At 39.9% G+C, this 19,251-nt stretch overlaps 1 protein-coding gene across 1 annotated transcript in view; it reads left to right on the top strand.

Moving 5' to 3' along the window:
* The window catches only part of LOC122352061 (insulin-like growth factor-binding protein 5), an 85,182-nt gene extending 74,393 nt beyond the window's left edge, over positions 1 to 10,789 (top strand). Inside the window, 1 exon segment of the mRNA XM_043249556.1 lies at positions 10,510 to 10,789. Within this exon segment, the coding sequence (XP_043105491.1) occupies positions 10,510 to 10,644 (135 nt within the window). The 3' untranslated portion in view covers positions 10,645 to 10,789.
* The last annotated feature ends 8,462 nt before the right edge of the window (positions 10,790 to 19,251 follow it).

Genomic DNA, 19,251 nt, shown 5'->3' with positions numbered 1-19,251 from the left:
TTCTCATTTTTAAGACACCCCACCTGTGCTTTCACTTTGCACGCGGAGTTTTCTGGTACTCCGAATCTGAGCGCTCAACGTTCATGCGCCTTCATATCTAGTTCTGCTCTTTTTCCCATTTAAATCTGGACCTCATTCAATTTGAAATGCAAGTATGGCCTTCTGTAGTTGGGTACATTTCTACTTATGTTGTCTATCAGCGGAGGCTCTTATGTGCCGTGCGAGTCAAAGATCAGAAGGCTCCCATGTGTCCTCCTGGTCCTGGTGGGCTGTCAGGGCTGCGGCGGAGCCCGGGCTGCGGCTGTTGGGTTACACTTCTGCGCTCTGCGGAGGCAGGCGTGCGTACACCGGTACATGCACCACGGACTGCGCTGCTCTCGCCGCGCACCCAGCGAGGAGAAGCCGCTTCACGCCCTGCTGTGCACGGCAGGGAGTGCACGAACGAGAAGGGATACAAAACCACCGCACCCACCCATTGGTAAGTTCATCGGAAAGCAGTGCGCCTTTGTTGCACGGAAGCATTGTTGCGTTGAGATCGTGTGCATCTGGTGGGACCAGCGGCTTGTACTGATCCAGTTTTTATGGCGTGCGCATGTTTCTGCGGCTGAGCTTCTTTCTGTGTTGTGGCTGTGGCTGCGCTGTTCAGTGCTGTTTTCCATCATATCCCAGCGCTGTAGATTACCAGGATTAGCGAAGCTCGTTTATGTTTCCATCCAAAGCCAATTATTAACAAAACGGTTTCCATCTTCACGCCGCAAAGGCACTTATACAAAAGTACAGTGGTGGTGCAGCTTTTTGGAGATGTACCATGGTATTTTTGGACGCACTTAAGAGTATGATGTAAATGCTACTCGAGTACCATTGTATTATCATCACAAAGGTTCAAATTTGAGCATTATAAAAAGAGTATGGAATAGTTGTGTATTTCTTAGTCATGATCAATTGGTAATTTTACGTAAGGTGTCATTGGGACTGCATTTGGACATATACCATGGTAAATACCACATAGTAGTATGTTTGTAAGTTCCATATAATGGCAACACTCGTGCCAAGTCACTACCACTGTACTTTTTAGGGATATATCAATGCTTTGCCACAGTAGATACCATCACTGTACCATTTTTTGGACGAAGCTGCATCTATATTATCATGTTATGCATTTGCATAGTGAAATGATGTGCAGCAAAATGTATGAAACTTGTAAATAAAAATATTAACCTATATGCTCTTTTGAAGGCAAAAGTTTCGTTGCATTTAAATGGAACAGAAGCAAAGCAGCATCAGATTCAGCAGAACTGCATAATTTAGTACGTTCCTCAGAACTGAGTTAAGATTTGCTCAGAGATGCATAACTCATGCAGTTTTGCTTTGTGTATAAGTTATGGTTTGCTTTGGCAATGGCATTTGTTTGGTGCTCTATTGACGTTAGGGACTCATTGTTATGATCACACCTCATCATTGCATGGTGTACCCACGCCTCATGATATTCTTTTGATTGAGATTCTACGTTGCTCTGAATTTAGGTCTAAGTCTGTGGGTGGTGTTGAGGGTCGGATTACTGTTCAAAGATTAAATCCAAGGGAGGAGGGTAGCCACAGTGTCTCTACAAGCCAACCTATGTGCAAAATCACACGCTTGCAAAGAGTAATCATGCACGGCATGCGTATTTATTTACATTTACGGCATATGGATGCTTTATTCAGCGCACTCAATTCAAGCTTTCTTCTGGAATCGAACCCTAACCGTGGCGTGGTTAGTGCAGCGCTCTCACCAGTTGAGCTACATGAACAAAACTAGCGCATTTTGCCTACAGAACTATATATCTTTAGGACTACACAAATGTTTTATCCAACATATTCTCAAAACAGACGAGGTTGAATTCGGTCGTGGGCTTTCACCACGAACGCTTGTACACAAATACAACCCCTCACACACAGGTGCACGTCAGAAACCTGTTTGTCTCTATCTGAAGTCCCCTGATGAGTGCGGTTGCTGGTTTACCCCTTCTGTGATTGCAGTGGGCACACAGTCGAGCCCTTGTGATTCAGCAGAATGTCTGTGGAGCCGATCTATCAAGAGCTGTTCGTCAAGCATGGGGATGAATTTAGAGGGACGCTTCTAGCCTCCTGTATTCGGTTTCAGCCTGGTTTTACTTAGCTGGGCAGGACAGACAGAGAGGGAGAGAGAGAGAGAGAGAGAGAGAGAGGAGAGAGGAAGACGGAGAGAGGCCGCGTCCCTGCCCGCATTAGGATTCATAGCCTTTTGGCCCCGTGTCTTCCCGATTCATTTTTATTCCCCCAGCACGCCTTACTTTCACAGTTGTACAAACATAAAATTGAAATACAAGTTTAAATAGAATCACGTCTCACTCACGTGAATAGTGTCATACCTTCATGCTCTTGAATGCTGCCGCTCACGGTTTAAAGATTCTGCGTTCGGAGCCAAGTACAATAGGCGATGCCAGATTGTCATTTAGCTCCAGGATTGGCAAATACTGCAAATCTGCCAAAGATCACAAGGGAGACTTTCTGTTCGGACATGCCATGTGGAACTCGGACGCAGTTGCCAACAGATATGACTACTGGCATCTTCGCCTCAAAAAGAACTGTAACAACTGTAACATAAAGAAATGGGCCGAAAGCAATTGGCTGGTGAATTGGTTATTTTGATATCGCTTGATTTATACGCTTTATTTACCCACTAGAGACGTAGCCATAACTAAACAACGATTACAAGGGAATGTAATGCAGTTGTTCTTCTATTGCCTGTCTGTCATCCCATTTTTATATTTTGCCAAAGGCCAAATTCACAGAAACATATAGTCGCTTGCAACATCACACTGACACCGAAATATATACGGCTCGCTTCACTGAATAGCACCTGAATAGATCTCTCTTGCTCTTTTTGAAAGTGATGCCCAGCTTTTTGATAACTACATAGCTGAACACTTTCTTCTCTTTTTTAACCATAATCCCAATAGTGCCTGTATATCAAGTGCCCGGTCATCTCTTCAGAGGTATGCAAGTAGGGAACCTATTTGGCACGCTTAAATGACTTCTTCCAGTAAAGTTTAACAGCAATCTGTCCAGCGTGTATTTGTCATTGGCACCTGGAAAGCTAGCGAGTGAGTAACAGCTGTGAAGAAAATCAGCTCACACAGTAGTCTCGTCTCTGTCAGAAACGTGATTCCCGGGCAGCGAACATCCTCACGCTGGGCCCTGCTTAAATAGGAAACACATGTCCGGCTGACCAAAACAACGAATGGACAAAAACAATCTATTTAATCTATGGGTTTACTGCTCACGTTTAGAAAATGTAAGCAGACAGCAGGGCTCTAACCATGTGGTTGAGCAGAAGACTCACCTGTTGAAACCTCCTGTCATGTGCTTCAAGGCGGTGGAGGGGAGCCGCAGTGTCACGCTTTCTTCAGGGAAGGAGAACAAAAAGGTGCCTAATTTCTTGCCTGCAGCACAGGTTCAGATGTGGTTCCAAAGCGCTGCCTCATATTTTGTGCCCTGCAGGATTCTCAGGAGGATAGATAAGATACAGCACAAGACAAAATCATTAGTTCTGTTACAGTTGTTACATTTAGTTGTTGAGGATCACGGGAAAGGCGGTGTGGTGACCGAATTTGGCCGGCTTACGGTAGCTGATTCATTCGAAAATGACTGGTAAAGCTCATTCTCTAAACCCCAGACACGTTGTGTGCATGACAAGTCTACTTCTTATTGCACTAATAGCGGGTGAAATGACCTAAACCGCATTTTATGAGTAACTCTATAACACCCTAAAACAGTAATTGCAACATACTGACGTTATTTTTGCTGTAAATTTAATTAAATAAATGGTTTACATGTTACGATCATGATTACACTCAAAATATGTACTATTTTTACTATGTAAGTGCAATTAAAAATATATTTCTGATCTCACTTCACTGGCATAAGCATTAGCGTAACTAAGTGGCAGCTTAAGGCCCCGTGGCTACCAGAGGTCCCCAGGAGTAACCTACATTAAATGACTTTTTATTAAATTTTTTTAATTTGTGATATTTTATGTCAATGAGTAATGGTAATTATATAAAAGCACAGTAAATAATCTGTACATATCATTTTATTATTTCCATGTCGCTCCAATGCCCGCATCAGCCAAAGAGCTAAATTAATCGCGCTTTTGGGGTGGACGGGAACAAATTCAACGTAGGTTTTGTGCAAGGTCATCGTTAGCTAACTACGATCATTCTTGTTATTTCCATTGAACTCTATTGGTCGCGAGAGAACTTGCGATCATAGTTGCTTTTGGGAAACGCACTTCTGATCAGATCGGACCTCAGTTAATTAGCATAGCTAATGCTAATGAGTTTGAACGTCAAAACATCAGCAAATAGACATTTTAATATAATATAACATTTCATTTGATTAAAGTTTTTGTCTTCTGCGTGAAAGTAACTTTGCTGGGTATATAATTTTGTAATAAAAATAAGATTTCGCTTAGCCCACCTTTTGGGTGCCATTAGCTAGATATATATCAAGAGTTGCTGTTTTACAGATACTCTCTGTTGTTTAATATTTATTATAAGAACATATAACTTTTAAAATAAAATTTTATTTATATTTGTGTTCTGTAAAGGCATTGTTTGCTGGTTTATTTGGCCAGTTTTCAGTACACCACATTAAGTATGCCAGTGTAAATTAACACCTGACCAAACTTGTTAGTTTGCAACTGTTACAATATAAAAATCACAGAAGAGTAAAACTTACCAGGCAAACGATAGCATGACGTGAGCAACACTACAACAAACAAAACTGATCATGGATGTGTTAGATTTGTGCGAATAAACAAGCTTTGACAATGACCAGTTATATTGCCGGCACCGAGGGGCCCCCAAATAAAATTCCCCGTAAAAACCTTGGGCGCACACAAACAAAAATGAATATTCATGAAGAAATCAAATATCAAAAACACTAAAAATATTACTTGGCATATAAAAAGAGCAGTTATGATGTTAAATTCAGAGCCATAACATAAACTCAGCAAAAACAATGTCTTTACATTACACTCCATATAAAAAAGTCGGGGACACATCTCACTTCATATTTCCACATTACTGTTTGTTTTTTCTCTCTTCTCATGTGTAAATAATGTAAAGCAGTCCGGCCCCTCTGATAGCCATGCAAATATGTGTCTGCCATGGTGTAACTCAGTATAGTATAGTAAAATCTTGTATCGCGCAGCTGTAACTCATACAGTTTAAAATCTTCAAAATATCCCATCCTTCATTCCTTATAATGTTTCAAATTAGGCTTTTGTTCACTTTCCCTTCATAACTAATTGCACTATTATTATATACCATCTTAACAGTAATTATAAAGTTTGATGTGGTTTGTATGGCTACAGTTTGCTTGGAAAAGCTAGAAGATCCTGCCTAGTTTAGAAGTTTAGTTTAGAAGTTTAGAAGAGGAAAGATTGTAGCTAGATAGTCTTGGTGGAAAGATGCCTTGAGCTTACAGACAGTATCGCTTCTCTTGCCATTGTCTGAGCTAATTGAAATCAGCAACTGGGAGTGATCCATTGATGTCCTGAAGAGCACCTCCTGAGTTCATGTTTCGGAGTGTTGATGACATGAGACACGACCAGGCGATGAAGAGGTGCGCACATGTGCTTTCAGCCTGAAGGGCATCGACAGGTGTCATCACTTTGCATTGTCCTGAATTACAGGGGACTTGTTTGAATAGTAAGTTGCATGATGGCTTTCTTGGTCGTAACCGATAGTGTATTGCAACATGGAAACTTTTATCCCAAATCGCCAGGACTTGCTCTTAATGTTGCTTTGTAGTTTGCAATTACCCCAGTTTTAACTAGCATTAGGGCTCGAATGCATTCGTGGTGTTTTCTTTAGTTTGTGGCATGCTTCTCTGCTACAGAGGCCCAAACATGTTGTGGACACCGTCCAGGCTTTAAATATTTAGCAGTGGAACCTTGCCAGGGATGCCATGGTCGGTCCGTGACAATGAACGCAAGACAAAGCAGAATGGCCTGCTTCAAGAACGACTTTCAAAGGCGAGCTAGTCTGAATATTTAACAATAGCAAGACTCATTCCAACCATGCATGCTAATAAGACACTAAAACACGTGGTTTGGGGGCCTTAAGGAGCATTTCTCGGCTTGTTTGGCAGCATGTTCTTTAAAAAAAAAGAATCGGAAAAGGTGACAAAGCAACTCAAAAGGAGATCTGCTTTCATCATTAGCCCCCAAGCTGTAAGAAACCGTGGATATTCATGAAGTATAATTGCCCAGCGCATGTGTAAATTATTAAACAGAGCCCTATCAGATGCATCTCCTTTGGCCAAGCTCCGGTCCCTTTATCTTAATGAAAAGTTTTGCAAGACCAAGAGGAGAGACACCAATACCTCTTCTGCATTCTTTTCCAAAGCTCATTTGAATAGACAGGCTACACGTGATACGTCTGGTTTGGCTGGCTCCAGGTTCTTGGCTGTGTGTCAGATGTTAAACACAGACCCGCTAAACCTTTACAAGCCGGGGACCACGAGCATGGAAAAAGTGATTTTGGTCCTCACTCCAAAAAGCCTACAACAGAAAAGACGAATTTAGTGGTTTGTAAACTCTAGGCATTGTTGATTTCGCAAACACGGTGCGTTTGTGCCACGCACAAAGAGGAAAAATCACAAAACAGCCATAAGGAATTGTGCCAATGCAGCCATCCTGTGCCCTCCCATTTAAAGTCTACATTTCCAAGCCATGTAAATCTTCCTCTAGGCAAACATCCCTACAACATTTCCATGAGGTGATCTCAGATTAGGTGGCTTCAGGAGCCCAAACCTGCGGGGAAATCTGTACAGAAATTTCAGTCTGCCAAGTCATGAGTTGAGGGATTGATTTCAAAGAGACAGCACCATGCTCTGATTGTAACTTCAGAAGCCAGGAAACCAATTCCTGTAATGACCAGGCACCCGCCCCATGCGTCTCCAGGTCAGACAGACTTCTTTCACCACCGGGCTGCTCCAGAACACCCTGCCCCAGTCCGCAGCAATGTGAAGCTCTGGAGCTCAGGGGGACTGTGAGGGCAGCTATCTCAATCATTTCTGCTGGCTGCCTCAGCTGTCTGATAATGCCCTCTTGGCTGTATGCACAAAAATACTTGGCAACCCAACAGCATCGATGTTCAGGCCTGAATCTGAATGTCCATTTCTATTCTGTCTGATTCTCCAATGATTTCTTTTCTAGCTGTTAAACTTGTTTTTTTAGTTATTTTAGAACATCAAGTCAGCTGAGTAAAAACAAGAAAGGTTTCCCTGTCTACTAGCTTTAACAAAAAAAAAATAAGGTAGATTTTTTTGTTGAATTTTATTTTATTTCATATAACCAAAGTGCAAAAACAGGTGTGCATTTGTCAGCTTTTTACAATTATTTCACAGTTATGTCCCAATTTAGAATATTGATGTAAATGGATTTAATGCCTAATGAATTTCATGCCAGCATTAGATCTGAAAGGAAACAACATTACACTTTATTTTACACAATAAACTACAATCCTAAACAAAAACAGTAAATCCTATTAAAATGCCATTTTAAAATGTAATATTAATTTATCAGATGATTTTTGTTGGTTTGGATGGTTAAATGTCAATGCAATTATATATCCTGACTTTGTATGCTTAGTGATAATGACCTGTTAATCTCCTCTGGATGTACTATGTTTGGCTTCTCTCTGCATGGTTTAAGTGTTCAGTTTTATGAAGCTCGGCTTTGTCCAACAGTATTTGACTTTAGTGGAAAGACAGTTTATAAGTAGAGGCATGTATCCTGTGGAGTTTTACTATCAAACTATACGTGCTTGAATTACTTGTTCTGTAATATCTCCACATTTTCCCCCGGACACATGTCGACAGTTACTACCCACCTAGCTTTAGATTCCTGCAGAAGAACATTGAGGTTGTCATGGTGTTATGGTTACTGAGACTTCAAAGTTCTTCACGCATGACTCCGAGCTGTTAGGTATCCTTTGAAAAGGCATTTCTGTTCTCACTCTTAAATCATACACACACTCTTAATGTAATTAACAGAACTATTCAGCGGTATAAAACAGAGGTACGTTCAGTGTTTACTGTAGGTTGTGCACCTAAATGAATTTTGGAGAAATCCCACCAAATGGAATGAGATATTGGATTATTATTAACCCAGTTGGTTGTTTAGTCAGGCAAAGTGTTTTGACCTGGGATAGGTTGAGTATGGGGTGGTCATCAGCTGTTGATCTTGCCACGAGCCTCTGTAAACAAATGCATAGGAAACATTTGGTGGAAAAACAGTTGCTTTCATGTTTACGCTCTGGAAACTCATTAGCAAGTAGGTTGTGTAAATATCTGAAAGCATTTGGGGAGGTTTTATAAGGATTTTATAAGTCAAATTTCATTTTTAATTGTTGAACTCGGATGTAGGATATTACTATTGTTTGCTAAAGCAAATTACTATTGTGTTATTGTGCCAATGCAATCAGCTTTACGACTGCAAACCACATTCGCTTTTTTGCCTGGTGGAGGGTAATATCTTATACATTAACTCGATAAATCTAGAGACATAAATATAATAAACAATAACAGAGATGCAAAACACTATATGAACTCCTGGCAACCACTTTAACATCATGCTAATGATTTTTGCACTGGCACTCACATTCCCATGCAGTAAAAATCTAGTTAATGCTTATTATTTGATTCTCTTTGTCTTAGATCGCGAATCAATAGAGCATGATGATACAGTGAAGCCAGACACGACTGAAGACCAGATTCCTAAAATTCCTTTACCCCCAAACCAGACGTAATCAACAGCAAGAAGCATGCTGCCGTGCGCAAGGACAAGAAGAAACAACAGGAGAAGCATCGGTCACTGGGGTCGATGGACTACTCCCCGCTTCCCATCGACAAACATGAGCCTGAATTTGTAAGTTGTGACGCACGCAGCTGCAGTAAAATGATAGCTAGGCGATAAATGCTGAGGTGATGATGCAACTCACCATGTGTTCGTCTGACACAGGGTCCTCACAGAAGGAAGCTGGATGGAATCATTCAAAGTATGAAAGATACCTCCCGCATCATGGTTCTTACCTCTACCTGCCTAACTGTGACAGGAAGGGTTTCTTCAAGCGCAAACAGGTAAGAGTCTTTTATTGTATAATAATATTAACATTGACATCTAATATGATGAAATCGCTTTTAAATCGTTGATTAACAACGTCAGTCAATGTTAAAGGAACAATGTTAAAGGAAAACAGGCTCAGTCTTCAACTCCCCAGAGTTAAAAAGTTTTAAGTACCATTTTTGAATCCGATCCTTCATTATTACGCTGGAATTAGAATATAGTTCCTAGTCATATCGGCCTAGAAAACCGCAACTTTTAATTTTCCGTTGGGCTTTGTACTTTGTAAATACAGAAGAGTCTAATCAGATTCAATGATCTACGCTAAGCTATGCTAAAAGTGCCAGACCCGAGATCGACTGAATGGAAAACTCCACTTTTTAACTCTGGGAGAGTTGGAGAATGAGCCTATTTTCAAAAAAGTGGAATATTCCTTTAACTCACGTAAGAATCGTTGCAAGCAATACAATGGTTTTCCTTTGAGGAATGAATCTGCATTTTTGATTACTGAGTGAATCAGTAAGTCACTCGCTTTTTGAACAAATCGGTTCAGCTCAGTGATTCAATGACTAAGTTAAAAGACCGCCCATGTTGCCACCTATTGGTGAATCGATGTAATAAAAATCCCACCATACGTGAGATTGTCAACCAGTCTGGGAAATTTATACTTATATAAAATTTATTTATATATATATATAAATTAACTTTTTGTCTAATTTCGCCCTTCAAAATATAGTCTCATCATTTACACGATATGCAAATTAAATGTGACAAATGTGACCTGCATATTAGACATATCTTATTTTAGGTCTCTTCTGTTAATCTTTATTGCCTTAAATCCCTGTACATTCTTTTGATTAATCACTAAATAAAGAAGACCATTTCTAACCCTGTTGTTTAACTTGGTTGTAGCCTTGTTTTTTCTTGATAATATAACATTTTAAGCTGTAATGTTTTATTATCCAGTCTACTTTAAACAATTAGCTGACTGACTGAATTTTAAGATAATGCTAAGTCTTGATTCCCACTGTCTATGGGCATTATAATCGACACAGTCCCCTGCGTCAGAAATTGCTAATCTTTTGGGGATTTTTCAAACTACACCACACAAGAAAAATTGGTTAGACTATATTTTAAGGTGTCAGTTACAGCGTTATTATACATTTGAGCACTGACTAATATTCATTAACTACTTACTATATGGCTAGGGTTAGCATTGAGGTTTGGCATAATTACGTGTGAAACAATAAAGTGTTATCGAAATATTTTATAACAGCATACCATCCGGTCCTAGTTGAGGCGTTTCAAGTTGAGTTTGCAGTTTTATGACCCTTTGTCCCTTTGTCCACCCTGCAGTGCAAGCCCTCCCGTGGCCGGAAACGAGGCATCTGCTGGTGCGTGGACAAATACGCGTGGCAGCTGCCCGGCACTGACTACAGCGGCGGTAACATCCAGTGCAAGGATTTGGAGAACAGCAACAACAACGAGTGAGAATCAACCCACCCTGATCACCAGACCTAGGGCCCACCTCCTTGTCCTGTCCCACCAGTCTACCCCGCCAGTCACTTTGAGATTTTGATGCAAAACGACAAAGAAACACAACAGCTATTACAAATACGAACAATCAGACTAAAAAGAAAATTTTAAAGTGAGATAATCCACAGGAATGGTTTTGACTGAGCGCTCATCTCTATCTCACTGACTCAGCCAATCAGAGGAGTCCTCTGCTAGAGCTGAGTCCCGGCAACAACAATAAAAAAAAAAAAAATTGCTAAAAAATATATACATGCAATTATATATTTTTATAGAAGCTGGGGTTTGAGCACCATACTGTTTTGTTTAAAGTTAACATAAAACGAAAAACTACAAAAAAAGAATATATGGCATGTTGAATATTAACAGGGCTATCTTGGTCTTTACATCTTTTGCTGTCAAGGTATCAAAGGAGATAGCAGGAACTTTTACTATTTGAAAAAACGTGTTGTTTTCAAAAGAAAAGAAAGAAGGGAAAACACATGGTAGAGATCTGCTGATACAGTCATCTCTATCTGGCTTTTTTTGGTCCTGTCAGAGCACTTATTCATTGGGGAACCTGCTTGGAAATGTGTAACTTCACCAAGTTCAGTGTATGCGTGTATGTACGAAAGTGTGCTTTAGCATGCAATGCAGCGTGTGAGCAATGAAATACGGCGATAGCTTTCAAAAAAAAAAAAAGAAATGTTTTTTTTTTGTGGCATATCCTCCCAGAACGTAGTAAAACCAAGATCCCATTTAGACAAATCTGTTTCAGTGGCTCTAGACTTTGTAGCTTACCTAACATGCCAACCGTGCCTATGTAAACAGACGCTGCCACGCAGAGTTACACGGGTCCCGAACAAAAAAAAAACAAAGTAGACACAGAATCAATCAGTGCCCACGCCTAGAAACGAAAAGGCCACTCTGGAATAGTTTCAGATTCAGATATTGTGGCATCTGGGCCGAGTTAAAATCGAGACAGATGCTGTAACCCTTAAACGCTCCCAGCATTTGCGTTTGAACTTTGACGGATGTCTACCGCGCAGAGCGTAGTTTCTTTCTGTCTGTAATGTTTCGTTTTCTTTTCTGAACAACTTTTGTTATGTGCTGTTTGCTTTGACTTCATGTTGGTAATGACAGTCCACTTATGAGCCATGTTCTTCACCATGCGGTTTCACTGAAATAGGTGCAACCTTGGTATATTACCTTTAACTCTAGATTATTGAATGTGTTTTCTTTTATTTTGTTTTGTTATCCTTAACAAACAACCACAAACATCAGGTGCTCAGCAGAGGAGTGTTAGCATTATCAATTTGCATATTTCCATCTGACCTGTCACAATGACAACTTGCTCATTTGAATGCAGGTCGGACCACTTTCTAAGCTCCGCCCACTTAGACTGTTCACCAATAGGTAATAGCTCTTTGGTCAGCACGATGACACGTTTCATTTGTATTCCTGTATTTCATCTGTTTTATTAACCGAGATGGAAACAGAAGGTGCATTTCACTCCAGCGCTGCTTCAGTGTGAGTTTCTGTGTGCAAGTCTCAGTGCCTTCCTACATGCAAATACATTTGAATGGTGACGTGAATGTTACACAATAGCCAAGGGGAACGAAACAACCTTTTTATATTGACGAAGGACCTCAGTTGCGTTCAAATACAGCATCAGATTAGATATGAAATCCGTTACACTACATTGTATGTCAAGCAGCTATCAGAAATCGCCTCCCGCGCCGAGGCTAAGATAGGAGAGACTCATACTCCAGCTAGCGCTAGCTCATTTACTGTTATTTCACTTATGAATAAGCTGACGATTGATTTGACAGAGACTGCAAATGTGTGTAATTGCTGACTAGAGTATTTTCGAACAAGCTATACATCACACAGGGATACTCACCGGTCGCTCTTGAAGAGTGAGTGAAGCCATTTCCCTGCCACAGTGGGTCCATCCGGATCTTATTTCAGGGCCTGAATGATCATAGTTTCACTGCTGGGAGGGGGCTGAAAAAATAGTCGCTAACACCGCACCCTGTATAGGGCTGCATTTTTCCAGATCGTACAAGTACCCATCATAACCGGCCTGGATGGAAGTCCGTGTGGGTCTGGCTGTGTTTTGAAATAACCATGGGTCTGCAGAATGTAACTGTTGCATGTCAAAAAGAATCGTGAATGACAGCTGGCTCTCGAATGATGGAGGTGGCATGAAAAAGAAAGAGAGTGAGTTCAGGGTGTGCGGGTTAAGCAGACTTTGCAGGTGTCTCGAGTATGTCGTGGAGGCCTAGCGGCCTCTTTTATTGCACAATTAGCCTTGTAGGTGACTGTCACCACGGGGCGAAATCAGTAATCAGCATTATCCAGATTCTGGTCCATGCCAAAGCCCTCCCCATTTAAGAAAAAAAAGCAGCTTGCACTTAATTCCTTACCTTGCCACGCGCTTAGTGCCGTCTCAAAGTGAATCTCAGTTCAGGTATAGGAGCAGGAGCAGGCCTCGGGACAGATACCCTGCCTGAGTACCTTTGACAGGGGCTTCACGGCCTCAAGCCTGAAACCCACATCATCATTCAGTGGGTTTACCAGTAACACAACTCTACCAATCACAGTCTATTCTCCATCTACTCTTAATAGACTTTGCGCCTCAGTGATATCCGGGAAGAAGGAGAGCGGGTGAGAGCCTCAAGCGGTGATCTTGTGCTGGGCCTCCTTTCACAACACACAATACATACTGCAAAAAACTTTTTCTGAATCAGTATTTGTGTCTCGTTTTCCAGTAAAGTCATCCATGACTTTAAGACTAGTTGAATTTACTTTAAAAGCAAAGTTTTCAGAACATATCTTGAACAACATTTAGGTACACGCTTGGGTAAACGAAAAACGACTTTGCACCAATCTAAAATTCATGCACTCATCTTTACTTTTCAAACCAGTTTGACTTACTTTCTTCTGTGGAACACTAAAAGAGAAGGTTGGTAAGATGTCCAAGCTGCTCACGATTTGTGAGAGGAACGTAATTCAAATTTTGCTTGACAGCTGTGGCAACCCTTCACTTTCACTTTATAGAAAAGTGCTGCTTGGGTATCCTGCTCTAAATTTGTATTCCATGGAAGAAAGATTATCAGTGAGTAAACAACGCTAGTATTTTCCTATGATTCAAATTCTTTGAAAACGAGTGTTGTCAAATGATTTTTTTTAAGAAGGTCTAGATATTTGTACTGAAAAACCAGACAAAAATACTAAATTTTGCAGTGCTTCACACTTCACAGTAGAATGTTTAGATGGACAGTCTCGGAATCTGATAAGCAGGCATGCAACAAGTTGAAAACCATGAATGTTAAAAGACGATGCACTTTGGCTGAAAACTACTTTACCTTGTTTCCCCAGGTTGTAGAATCCATCTGGGTGTCATTGTGAGAATGGGAAAGAAATGTCATTAATGTGACTTTGATCCGTTCTGATTTGTAATTAGAGGTAACAGACTATCGATTGCCAGGACGCAGCATGTTGCTTTTGTGCTTATCTGCTTTCATCAGATTCCGAATCTCATACTTGGGTAGACAGCAGTTTTCATAACTACAGTAGAAACGACAGGTTTTCTTTCTTTCTCTGAATGCATAACAGTTTTTTTTCCTTTATTGCTTTTTTTGTGGATGAGAAAAGACTTTGATGATTGACCACCTAAATGTGGCTTAAACTGGCATGTGAAAAGACCCATTAGTGGCTGGAGGACTCTAAAATGTTCAGCATTTGGAACTCTTATTAAAAACAATAAAATGGAAAAAAAAAAAAACTCAAATTATTAAGAAAGTGAATATCACTGTGTAATATTTATTCAACTTGTAATTTATGTACTCTTTTAACCTTTGTCTTTTTTTTTTGTTATGACAAAGCATTTATTTAAATAAAGTTATGTATTCATTTAAGCTTGTGCAATAAATTTATTTCTTACATGACAGGAATCGGATCTTGTTTATGAGAACAATTTAAATACAGATTTATTACTAGCCAAGGCAGTAACCACGGGACAGTTTCCCAGATGTCACACCATTATCACACATTGCATGCAAATATAAAGACAACTGATACTGCGGGACTTCAATCCAATCCAATAGGCACACTATCTTGAAATGATCATAACACTTACCAAATATATACACTGCTATTAATCCATCAGGATGGCAGGAATGATCCGGGTGCAATCGACAACAAATTTCAGCAATAACAACCTGATTTTGTAATAAAAAGCAACAGTAAAGCACTTATGATCGACACACTTGAAAGCCTTATTGATCAAATGCGATAGAATGAGACTAGTGATAGAATCACTTGATCTTATTTGTAAAGCTACTATCAATTCTCGGTCATCAATGGCATGAAAATATTAAGCGTTTAATTAAAACTTAATTAAACATTACGTTTTGCATGATACACTTTCCACATTTCATAATAAAGTAATTCAAACTATTAAATAGCATAAATGGGATTATATGAATTATGCATTAACCACAGCATTATCCTAGGATGCTATTTAAACGATATTAAAACGTTCACAAACATGCTGTCAGATCATCAGTTCATCATTCGTAGCAATATCTCAGCAATATTTTCAAACATGCTTTTACTGCATAATGCATGCATATGCATTAACAAAAAAACAATGTTAATATCTGTATAAACCACCGTAATCATAAAGAAAAGGTGTATATGTTTGCACGTAATCACATGTGTGCAAACACAGTCATACATACGCTACAGTCATATGGTCAGTCCACTCGGAATCTATGACATGCACGCATTGTTCGGTCTGCTAATTCAGTTGTCTTCATTGATGAATCAGGATTTGGGTGATTAACAGAGGAGCCCAGAGGAACTCGGCATTACAGGATACAGGTTTATTTTGGGTGAAGACTTACTGCATTTAAACTCTGCCCAGAGGCAAGGCACCTGGCTTTCCACAGAAGTCAAAGAGATTGCTCAGGAACAAGGAAGTCATTTACCAAGAGCCCCAACTTCAAGGGGATCTCTGACCGGCAGAAAGGACCGACATCTCCATTCAAATAAGTGAGGACAGTACAGATAGATAATGTGGAGCCATGTTTTATCACAAACCCCCCGGGCACGTTAGCACAACATTTCATGACTCAAGCCAAGCCAAAAAGGCAAAAGTGCCACTGATAAGAGCCTATTTTGCAAAAGATTGTTAATAAACAGGTTGAGAGTGCATTTCTAACATGTTTTCTCGGGAGTTCAGAGCCAAACCTCTACTAGTAGTGTTGCCTCTTCTCTGCCGATTCATTGTGTGCATTTTATTTTTAAATGTGATGTGAAATAGGTCTTGATAGCGGGTTGGAGTCTGGCGAGACTTTAGTCGCCTCGAGGTAATCACTAATGCAGACATACAGGTGAAGCTCTTCCTGGGATAACTCAGGTTTACGGACTCCAGATGTGACGGATCAGGGCTTTGTCCGCAGTCAAGCAGCATTCATTTGTAAGAGCCAGATCAAGTAAGGGGAAACGAAGCAGACCCAGAGAGGAACACGTGTCGGCGATTTGATTTGTGGGGCAGTGAACATGACAATTACTATAGCCTTCAAAGAAACTGACAACTGCATTTTAGACTTCAAAGCACTCACATCTCTTTTATCACGCAATTAGCTAAACAACTATAGATGGCTCCATCTTATCACAACATGTGGCTCTCCACACCACTCTTTCGCCTCAGAACACAATGATTAGAGTTTAGCGTTTCATCCTCGCCGGTCCCTGCTTGAGGTAGGCCGCTGTTGCAATATTCTTGAGATTCGAACCACCAAGCCAAATTTGAATGCTAAAAACCAGAGGTAAATAAAATGAGGTATCAAAATCTCGTAACAATAAGCTGTCCTCTCTACTCTAAAATACTGGGGGCGTGTCTGCTCGAACTGAAACCACGCCCACTCACGACAAAGCTGTCGTCTCTCAACTGTCTTCCTCAAGCGGCTTTGTAAACTATAACAAGCATGTAATGTGATTTAAGGCACAGCTAGATAGCAACTAGCTGTAGTATCTGACAGTAACTCAGGATTCGAACGGACGAACCACTGATGCTTATGCGCTCTAGGTGGCTCCATTGCGCCACTGAGCTCCGATTTAGACCTGGCCAATAAATCCTGATCGCGAAAACGGTGAAAAACTGTTTAACGGTATAACCCCTTACAGTATTATACAGTTCACAGTCATTGTAACATGTTTCGCAATGCATTTCTAACATTTATAATGTGTTTGCAAACAATTCTCAAAATTGACTTTACACAGTCAGGAATGACAAAAGACGTGATAAGTGCACATAAATGTGTATATCATGAAAAGCTTAAGGTGAATCTCTTACTTAACCTCTTCTATAAATTGAATAAAATAAGAATCATGTACAATAAAAGGGCCCAAACATTATATAGACAATTTTAAGGGAAAAAAAAGGAAGATAGTTGATTATCTTGATTCTACTCATCCTCTGTTTGATAACACAAGTTCTTCTCAGGTTTTCTTTACTGAAAATGACAAAAGATGGTCAATTTTTCATGAAGCTCAAAAGCTTCCTAAGCTTCTTTTCACCAATGACTTTTCCATTTGCTTGTGAATATTTAATATTTAATGAAATATTGTATAAAAATATATTTCATTAAATACAAAAATGCTAATTCAATTCAATTGTTTAATATATGATATATTTTTTCATTTATATATTATACATATTCATTCTAAAGGTCCACGGCTCTTCAATGCCTGAAAATAACAATTTTAAAAATCCAAACTTTATTGGGATTTTTAATGACCATGGGAAACCTGGTCTAGTTAATCACTAGTAACCAAAACATTCACTAAGGGCTAATGATTCATGTGCATGGAAAACATCATCAAGACAACACAAAACCCAACAAAGAAACTGTTTAAAATGCATAAAAAAGAAAACCCAATAAATGAATCATGGGTCTGAAAGGTAATACATTTAATCATGCTGGATTTTATTACAAGATTTTAAAACCAATGTCTATTTTGCATGCATTTATGGCTTTTTTCCATTGCAGTTGTACAGAAAACTCAATTCATGCACCATTCGCATGACAGTGGACACAAGGAGCATGCTCTGAGTAATGTATGTTATTTAATACCACCGCATCTCGTGACACACAGGATACGCAATGAATTACAGAAAAAAAGGCATGTGAGATGCTGGCATGGCAAAAGGCATTTGATTTGCTCAAGAAATTCCCCCTGTCATTTGTGTGAGACTCTCCAAAAGCAGAGACCGGCTCTGACAGTTTTACACTGCACCAGATGGCAAGCAATCCTTCCCACCGTCACACTGGCTCCAGGCATGGCACAGCATCGAAACGTTCACACAAATACACACAAACACACACACACACACACAGACACACACACACATACGTGAACACTTCCATCCCATTGGAACCGCTCTGGCAAATCAATATGCCCGAAAACCACAGGGATTGGTTTCGCACTGTTTTTAAACTAGGCCAAACTCGAGCTACCGTAAAATTTACTGTGCCACCGGAGGGCAGGCAGCGATCTATTTTGGAAACAAACCGAAACGGAAAACTCGTAGCCCGTGTCTCAGCAAATCTATCCATGAGGCACCAAAATCACAAGAGGCTGCACGATTCTGGAGAGCCAGTCTGTTGCGGTAGTTAGCACAACGCTAACTAGATAAAGTAAATATATAAAAGCTACTACTAAGGGCGAGCGAGATGTGGTAATACTGTGAAAGATACTGAAGATTAATGTGCTAATATATCAAAGGCTAAGCTACAAAAGCGAATGCTGGGCTGAACGCTGTCTAACACGTTAGGATCAATGTTAAAGCTTAATCGACTTCTATTTCTGGATTGAGCTGTTCAATTCAACGCTCACAGAGAAAGAGAGGAACGGGGAAGAGAGAGACAGATGGGGAAGAGATAATAAGGGGTAGAGATATGGGTAGTGAATTAAAGTATAACTAAATCAAGGGATGTTACAGCTGTCGCTCTAGCAGCCCTTGATCGTCGTTCAACTGCCAATTTTCGCACAATGACAATAAGGTCACATACAGTGGCATCCAAAAGGCTACACTGAAAATACAGGAATGTGAATTTTAATGTTGAAATTTAGGAAAAGCAGCTGAATTCTTGTCCCTTTTGTGATCAGATTTTCATATGCTCATTCACACAGGCCACCAATGACGCTCAGAACATAGAGTTGTAGGAACGCCCAGTACAATCCAAAAGTGCATTGATCCGGGGGCCTTCAGCGATAAAACCCGATATGTGTCTGTGTGAACAGGGCATTATAGATCACACCTGCTTACTGAGCAAGTTAACCCATGACTTCTCACTGGTCACATTTATTTACACTAAAGAATGCTTCTATTTAGCATTTTTGTGGGTCAGTAATTTATTTCTTTAAATCTTGAAATTGTATAAATATATATATATATATATATATATATATATATATATATATATATATATATATATATATATATATATGTGTGTGTGTGTGTGTGTGTGTGTGTGTGTGTATTTACTACTTAATGACCTACACTTTACA

The sequence above is a fragment of the Puntigrus tetrazona genome, chromosome 9 (genome assembly GCF_018831695.1).
Source record: "Puntigrus tetrazona isolate hp1 chromosome 9, ASM1883169v1, whole genome shotgun sequence".
In the NCBI taxonomy this organism is placed as follows: Eukaryota; Metazoa; Chordata; class Actinopteri; order Cypriniformes; family Cyprinidae; genus Puntigrus; species Puntigrus tetrazona.
The sequence above is the reverse complement of the archived record's forward strand: the minus strand, read 5'-3'. Positions and strand labels throughout refer to the sequence as shown.